Here is an 8,694-nt window from a genome sequence, read left to right on the forward strand (position 1 = left end):
CCTCTCCCTCCTCCCCCCTCCACACACACACACTGATCCAGTCAGACAACACACTCAGTCAGAGCAGCAGTGAAACTCCAGAGCAGAGCAGAGAGAGATGCTACAGACTGAGACCAACACCGTGAGTCCTACTTTGTCGACCTGTCGTCCTGTCTTTTTCTCTCCTCGTCTTCCTTCCTGTCTGACTCTCACCTGTCTTCCACTCTTCTCTCTCTCTGTGCCTGGGAAGTTTGGTTTTTTTTCCCCCAGAATGGGAGACTTTTAAACTTCCCTCTCAGTGTGGCAGCCATCGTCTCCCAGCTCTGCTCTTTCTGTCTCCCTCCCTCTGCATATGGACAGAGACAGAGACAGAGACAGAGACAGAGACGAGTCCCAGACCTGGAGACTTGGTCTGCTGTATGTGTGAGTCTGTGATGCGTTTGTAGAATCTGGAGTCTGGGGTTTGCGGTTTGAATCCCAGTCACAGTGTTCTTGAATACACGAGTAGACAGTAATTGATGTACTGTGTACTGTGTACTGTGTACTGTATACTGCACACGGACAATGGACACATTATGAACAGGAGCAGGAAACACAGACGTCTCTCTGGAGACTTGGAGAAGGACTGCTCTGTTACTGAACGGACCGGGAGAAAATCTGGGCTTTGGGTCTGAAATGGAATCACACTTTTATGGAAAAAAAAAAATACTATGTATGTACAGTATATGTATGTGTATATATACATATAGATAGATAGATACTTTTTTGACTCCAAAGGAAAATTAAGGAAAATTGAGGGAAAAGGACATATATGTATTTATACATATATGTCTATATATGTCTATATATGTCTATATATGTCTATATATGTCTATATATGTCTATATATGTCTATATATGTCTATATATGTCTATATATGTCTATATATGTCTATATATGTCTATATATGTATGTATTTATACATATATGTCTATATATGTATATATATAGATATACAGTATATGTATGTATATATGTCTATATATGTATATATATAAAAATATATAGATATACGTATATATATAGACATATATGTATGTATATATAGACACATATATACATATATGTATATATAGACATATATGTATATATATAAAAATATATAGATATATGTATATATATAGACATATATGTATGTGCTGTATATATGTATATGTATATATATATATATACATATATATATATACCGTAAATGCAATGACAACGTCAACAAGTCATAAACAACAACAATGTTTAACTTTAACTAGCTTAATCTCGTGCGGTTACAGACGACCACACCTCACACACTTTCTGGTAAATACAGAAGTTTCCCGGTCGGCTGCTGCAGGACGACTGACCCGAGCTGCTGATTGGTCACCTCTTATCACTGACTCAAAGCCTATTGGCCGTGGCTACGCTGCACACACCGGTTCAAACCGGTCAACGAAAAGGAAGGGATACAGGTGTGTGTGTGAGTGTACTTGTTCTTCTAGTCTGTCAGGACTGTGTCAGAACAGGTGACTGGTATTCATTCACTTCATAATGGGAAGTGACCTGTATGAGTGTGTGTGTATGTGTGTGTGTGTGTGTGTGTGTAAGGGGGGGGGGAGTGAAGTGGAACAAATCTATCTGGTTCAAACAGAGAGTATGTAGCACCGCACCCTGTCTGTGTGTGTATGAGTGTTACTGGTCCATATATACTTGTGGGGACATTTCACAGGAGTGAGAGATTAATCTGAATTTCCAAATTGTAATTTCGGAGTTAGGATTAGGATTAAGATTATGGTCAGCAAATGGTAACTCTACTGGTCTCCCTTGTTTTTGTTCTGCACATTCACACACATACACAGAGGTACGCACACACAAAGAACAACTGAATAGAGAAACTAAATACTCTCTCTCTCTCCCTCTCTCTCCCTCTCTCTCTCATCTACAGCAGTTGCACTTGGTTTGATCTCACATCCCTCTAAAAGAAAAACAGAACCTGACTCAAGGAAAGGAGTGAAGGAGTGAAGGAGTGAAGAATCACACGCCACCTAGGGACAGAACCACATCACAGCACCTGGAGGACAGAGGCAGGATGCTGGCTAAAATCCTGCAGGACATGTGGGTCGAGCCGGATCTGCTGGAGGCCCTGAGCGAGGAGCAGAAGAGGATCCTGTACCTGAAGATGAGAGAGGAGCAGGTGCGCCGCTGGAGAGAGAGGGAGGAAAAGGAGGAGAGAGAAGTGGGAGAGGACGCCAGGCCAAAGAAGGGTGAGGAACAGAAAGTAGTTTTAGGTTTGTGTGTGTTTGTGTCTGAGCTGGTTGTACTGGTAATACTGCAGTAGCACAAGTATTTATAAAGTATGTTTCAATCACATCACTATTATAATGAGGAATAATAATTACAGAGAAGAACTGAACAGGAACAGGAACAAAAGAAATGATTGTTTGTTTTTTTTGTTCCTGTAAAACCTGAGCTGAGTTCCTGTAAAGACAGTGATTGACAATCAAATCAAACACGAGGCTCGACTCCGTCACGCTGCTCCATCGTGTTGTCGACAGTAACTGAAGTATGATTCACTGTCATTTCTAAAGATCACAATGCATTAGAATATACATTTTCATTCCAAACTACGCCGCCCTAGAGGTCAGTCCTCAGATAAGACACCTTAACTTTACTGAAAATATTCTACTAACACTAATCCTTTCAAAGTCGCTACTATTGTTACATAACAACAGCAGAACATCTTCAACTGCCTGCGATAGCTTTCTGTCCCCCTGTGGACTGCGCCCCTGACTTTGAGAACCAACAGCTATGTCAAATTTCCCACGGGCGAGTACTTCAAGTTCTTGTTCCATGGCTTAGCAGAAACATGTAATTAAATTAAAAATACAGATTGACTGTCAGTGTTTCTCACTGTCAGTAATTTGTTTTCTTTAAACTTTAAACTTTTACTCTCATCTCATTCTGGACTGTCTGTCACTGTCAACACCTTTTTTTTTTTCTTTTTTTTTTTTAAAACCAAACGTGTGCAGTGAGACACAGACACACGAGCCGTGTAGTAACACCATCTCAGATGACCAATCTCATTAATGTCTTTCGATTACACACAAAGAGTTGATGATGGTCCGGTGTCAGCGATAGTGACCCGTGACCCGCTCTGCTTTCTGCCTCCCCCCGCCCCCCCCAGTCCATTTGCAGCGCTCATCAGATTCTGCCGGTCGATTTGCACAATGGTGGATTTATGTGTGTGTGTGTGTGTGTGTGTGTATCACAGCTGCTAGAGTCTTTACTGAGGCGTTGGGCCACTTTAAACCACGTATCATGTTCTGCTCTTTGTGTTCCCAATCTCTGCTCTATGTCACCTGAGAGCTATGTGTGTGTATGTTTTCTCTCTCTCTCTCTCTGTGTGTGTGTGGGGGGGGGGGGTTGTTTTATACTACACACACACAGTCCAGTGAGCTCTGGATGATCAGGGCGTACAACAGGCCGGTAAATCACACACAAAAAAATTCACATTCAGTTTCTGGTCCAGGTCCAGGTTCTAACGCTAACTCCAAACTCAATCTCAAACCTAATGTCCCCACGACGTAGCTATAGTTAGCGCACATGTGCACACACACAGACACACACAAAAACTATTTCAATCATATATAATCATGTTCCAATTTTCAATATGCAAAAGCATAAAAACGATCTTGTCTTATCTACCAAATATTTCACGACCAGCCTGCAGTGACTCTTCAGACCCTCTAGGGGTTGCAAACCCCATAATTTATCGCTTTAATGAACAACTTGACAAATTCTTTTGTCAAGTCACACCATGTTGATACCAGCACTAGACAGTACATGTACAGCGTGTACATGTACACGCTGTACATGTTTCCTTACATTAGCTGTTAGCACATACCATCCTGCAGCCTTTTGTCTCAGGTGTGAACCTGTCAAGATTTATGGTCCACATGTCTGTCATCTACTCGTTAGGCCTGGTCCACAGCTGTTATGTCACAGCCCATATGGGATTTTAGGTGAACAGGTGAGGCCACGCCCCACACGGTGACATCACAGCAGTGGCCGTACCTGTCTGAGGTTACGTGTAGTCATGAAAGTCACCTGATGACACAGCATCTGTCAGGGACGTAAACAGGCGTCGACATTTATTAGAAGGAAATATACAGGAAAAAAGATCCTGATGAATCCAACTCCACCCGGTGAATAATCAGATCGATCATTTTTATAGTTTTAAGTCAAACTTCTGACGTCACAATAGATCATTTTTATAGTTTTAAGTCAAACTACTGACGTCACAATACAGTTAATGTATGACAAATAAAAGGAAAAACTTCGGCTGAAACACAGGACTCACTCCTCGACTTTACTGTCAATGCTTTTACTTATAGAAGAGCACCATCTTGTGGACAAAACTATGAACAACAGCTCCGGTCTTCGGTTTTTCCCGACAGCTTTCATTCGTCGCTCTGTCTCTGACTTCGTGTCACTGCATTATCTGCACTTTTGTTTTTTTCTAACGTGATCAAATCAAATGGAAATCAATGGGAATGCAGCCGTTAAAACGTCACCGTCACAAAGTCCACTCACGTCAACAGTGGTCACTGGCGCCCCCACCTGAGCGTCATGTGACCGTAACCCCAGCGTCATGTGATCGCATTCTTTCAGCAGCATGAATACAAATGTGTCCCGGAGCTCAGTGAAGGACGGCGGGCTTTTCTGTTGAAATTCTTTACGGTCACGTTTTTTTTAAGAGATCATTTTTACTTCAATTTTAAATTCCGACAAAAACAACCAAATCTGACGTCACCGGTGGTGACACTAGGTGACGACACCACGTACAAACAAACAACGTAACGATCTAATCATAACACAGTTAACTATGAATGACAATAACAATGTTTTTTTCGCTTTGTTTTCGTGCAAATAAAAACAAATCAATCAGGTAAATCTTCATATTTAATGAAATATAATTTTATAAAACGTTTCCTGAACACGAAGTGTTTGTGTATTTATAGATTGAAAGCCGGTTTTGGCCCACGGGCCATAGGTTTGACACCCCTGTTGTCAGCAGTTTGTCTCGTTATCTGCCTTGAAATACTTTAAAGATCGTGGTGTTTATTGACGGTCCAAGGAGTGAAAAAGAAATTTTAAAAAAAAATCCCCACAGACTGCGACACCGCTGACAGCAGCTCAGAGAGGAAGGATCCGTGCCTCCGCGTGTTCTGTGACCCGGTCGTCCCGGTGCTGCTGCAGCACCTGAACATGAGAGTCATCAAACGACCACGGTCTATTCTTAGTCAGACAGTACGAATCGAAGGCCGAGCTTCCTGCGCTTTGCTGACACGTTGCTGTCACCGCGGTGGTCCATGAACCTCGTCTTGTAAACCACTCCTGATTTCAGCTCCATTGTTGTTTATATCAGAACACTGCCAGTGAGCTGCTGCCCTGTGATTGGCCGATCCGTCTGTCAGTCAATAAATCATGATTTCTTTTTTTTCTTCTTTTTTAATTTTTCCTCACTAGACTCCAGGAAACGGGTGAAGTGGCTGCTGGGTCGAGACGGAGACGTGAGCGTGACCGTCATCGGAGAGATTGACGAATTCAGATCCTCCAAACTTCTCCAGAACAACATCAACAACAGGTAGACGCCCAGTTGCCCTCGATGTGACTGTTTTTGAATATAATATAATATAATTTATTTTTGTCACCCTCATAATCTAGGTTTATATGGTTAAAGTTGTTTTAACTTGAACTTTGAGATGATTTCTCATTAGTCAGTCACGTCCTTCCTTCTGATTGGTCGGTCCAGCTCGGCTCCCTGTCAGTGTTGTTCACGGGTCACACGCCAGACTCCACCTGATTCTATTAGAGCAGGTATTTCCAGAGTCTGGCTGTGGGACCGGATCAAAGGTCTGCAGGACTGAAAAGTCAGGTCTTTGTCTTCCAGACTCCACAGTGATAATATGAATGGCATCCAGACAGTGGACTTTCTGCCAGGAAGTCAGGCCCGAGAGCTGGGCTTTGGAGGGGAACCGCAGCTGCCCCTCACAGATGTGAGTGCGTGACTTCACTTGTGTGTGTGTGTGTGTGTTTGTGCGTGGACGTTTACTCACACGATGAACGTTTCCTTCCACGCAGAATTACCCGCCGTCGCCAAACGACCAGACGTCATCTGAGGAGGACGTGGACTCCTGCAGTGCCGATGACCACCTGAAGGACCCCGTGGAGGACAGCGACAGTGAGTCAGGCAGCAGCTTCGACAACCTCAGTCACTGGGCCCCTCTCCGCAGGCCCCATCCTAGTGGCCATGGCAACCAGCCACCGTTCAAAGCCCAGCTGTCGGACACAGAGACGGAGAGAGAGAGCGAGCGACGGGACGCAGGTGAGCGGAAAGAACCGGACACAAACGTGGGCTTCCTGTTTTCATGTGGTTTACGTATATTTTTAATCTATTTTTAATGAATGATGAATGATTTTAAAGTATGTTTACAAGAATTAATTTAGCAAATGTACCATGGTTTCCCAAAGACTGGGTCGCGACCCTCAAGTGGGTCGCAAGAGATTTTTTTTGGGGGGTCGTCTCGCATCATGTTTCCCAGGAGTTTACGAATAATGTCTATTGACTTGGGTCGTGAAGGTTTGTGACTTTTAAAATAAGGGTCTCCAAAAAAAAAAAAAGTTTGGGAAACAGTGATTTAGAGTCTGCAGGTATTTTATTTTGAAAGGGCCTCAAATGAAGGTGTATGTAATGGATGGATGTAATAATTCAATTGAATATGATAAACATTATTATGTTTTCATGCACATGACCTCACAAAGAAATATATATAGAAATATATAAATTATATATTTTATTTATATTAGACAAAATGATATATATAAAATTACACATATGTGGTTTTTTGTATGTGTTTTTAAAAAGTTACAAAAAAGTAGCCGCCCCCTTTGTGATTGACAGCTGGTTCGACCAGTAGATGCCCCGTTGACAGGCGCCATGACAACAACGTTAGAGTTTAACACCTCACCCTGTATTGAGTGTAAAAATCTCTAAAACCACTTTTCTTCTGTCTTCTCAGGGACTGACCTCAGTGGGGGTCAGAGGGCTGAATACGGGGGGATTGTGGCTCAGCTCAAGAAGACATTTTCACCTGATCCTCCCAGCACAACACCTGCCAAACCTGCTCATATGCAAAGGAGACACGCTCCGTTGATGCGTTAGCCCTCCAGGTGGCTCGCACTGGGGCTAGCTTCAGTGTTCCACGCTAACGGACCATGCTAGCCTGCGCACGTGGTGACACAAAGGTCTGCATCTTTAACCTGGCTGGCGATCCGGCGGTCGACCTTGTGACGTGGAGACGTGACGGGGGCGGAGGGAAAGAAAAGACTCCACAGATTTCTGTAGTTCAAATGAAGCAGCTTTGATGTTGCTGACTTCAGAGGCATCGACAAAGCTTTTGTTGTTCGGTTCCTCGTGTACAGAGAGAGGAACAGAGGTTCACACAGAACGTCGGCTCTGTGTGTAAAACAAATTACACTTTTCTTTGTTGTTGTTTATTTTATATATACCTTTTTTTAAATAGGTTTGTGTTATTGTAAAGATTAAAACGGTGTTCGAGGTTTTTTATCGGGAACAGAAACAAAGACTAACTCTCACCTTTGAGCTTGTTTTTAAACTCTGCGTCTTGTCGCTTTGTTGTTGTGGACTCATCGATTTTCACCAGCGTGGGAAACATCGTCCTCCCGACAAACGGCAGCCATTATGGTGGAGGAAACTGTGGATGAAATAAAAGCACTTTATTTCTAGTGAAACATTGACTGTATTTTCTGTACATGAGAACCAGGATCAGAGTTTCTCAGGCTTAAAGTACCACAAAAAGATACAATTTACCTTTGAAAAAGTTGTTTAAATCCTAACAGTAGATTATACAGACAGACTTTAACTTTTCACTCTTCCAGTCATTAAAATGTTACTGTTTTGGTCACTTTTTAAGCGGCAAAATAGTAATGAAAAAAAGAGTAAACTTCCTAGATAACAGTGAGATTAGTGATGGTTAAAGTTGTTTTTTTTATCTGTGAAATGATAGTATAAAGTTAGGGGTTTTTATTTCCTTGACTAAAATGTCACTTCCTGTTCGGTGGAAGGACAAGGTCATTTTTTTTTCTTTTTTTTTTTACAGTCTATCATGTGAGCGTACTCGTCGAATCCTTGGTTACATAATGCTTGAGTCAGCGTTGGTCACAGTTGCTGAATCATCCCAGGCTTTGAACTCATTTACTCATCAGAAACGATGTTATTATTATTTAATAACCGGTTACTGCTTGACCAGCTGGTTACACATTATTCTCGCTGGTTCACCAGCGACCTGATGACACTTCACTCTCTGTTTGTTTTGCTGCTGAATGTGAACCTGATTTTGATTTTTTTTTTTTTTTTCGTGTGTGAAAATGAAGGTGGAGGCAGAAAAAAATGACTCTCTAGTTTCTCTGTTTTGGTGTTAAATACCTGGTTCGTGTTGCACCGTTGGGGGAGGATGGGCTCGTTGACAGGGGTAAACACACAAGTTTGTTGATAGTGATCACTTATTCAACAAGAGGGTGGGGGGGTGAGGTTGGGGGAGGAGAGGGGGAGTCAGAGAGAAGAGGTAGTGGCAGATCACAGAGGGCAAAAAAACAAAAAAGAAGCTGATTAGCATGTGGTT

At 42.5% G+C, this 8,694-nt stretch overlaps 1 protein-coding gene and 1 long non-coding RNA gene across 3 annotated transcripts; one reads left to right on the forward strand and one right to left on the reverse strand.

Moving 5' to 3' along the window:
- Nucleotides 1-7,804, forward strand: LOC103391293 (uncharacterized). Of its 2 annotated transcripts, none has more exons than XM_008327501.3 (6): nucleotides 1-121; nucleotides 1,935-2,253; nucleotides 5,519-5,636; nucleotides 5,943-6,048; nucleotides 6,134-6,377; nucleotides 7,072-7,804. In XM_008327501.3, the coding sequence occupies exons 2-6, from the start codon at nucleotides 2,079-2,081 to the stop codon at nucleotides 7,212-7,214; spliced, it is 786 nt and encodes a 261-aa protein (XP_008325723.1). In that variant the 5' UTR covers nucleotides 1-121; nucleotides 1,935-2,078; the 3' UTR covers nucleotides 7,215-7,804. The 2 variants fall into 2 exon arrangements, with proteins under 2 accessions (XP_008325723.1, XP_008325724.1); XM_008327502.3 differs by having other exon boundaries at nucleotides 27-121; nucleotides 1,938-2,253.
- LOC112488189 (uncharacterized) lies at nucleotides 5,485-6,247 on the reverse strand. The gene is made up of 2 exons (XR_003052021.1): nucleotides 6,109-6,247; nucleotides 5,485-5,663 (listed from the first exon to the last, which is right to left on the reverse strand). It is a non-coding gene; the product is annotated as an uncharacterized LOC112488189 (long non-coding RNA).
- Nucleotides 7,805-8,694: the final 890 nt, after the last annotated feature.

Source organism: Cynoglossus semilaevis, chromosome 15 (genome assembly GCF_000523025.1).
Source record: "Cynoglossus semilaevis isolate Cse_v1.0 chromosome 15, Cse_v1.0, whole genome shotgun sequence".
NCBI lineage: Eukaryota > Metazoa > Chordata > Actinopteri > Pleuronectiformes > Cynoglossidae > Cynoglossus > Cynoglossus semilaevis.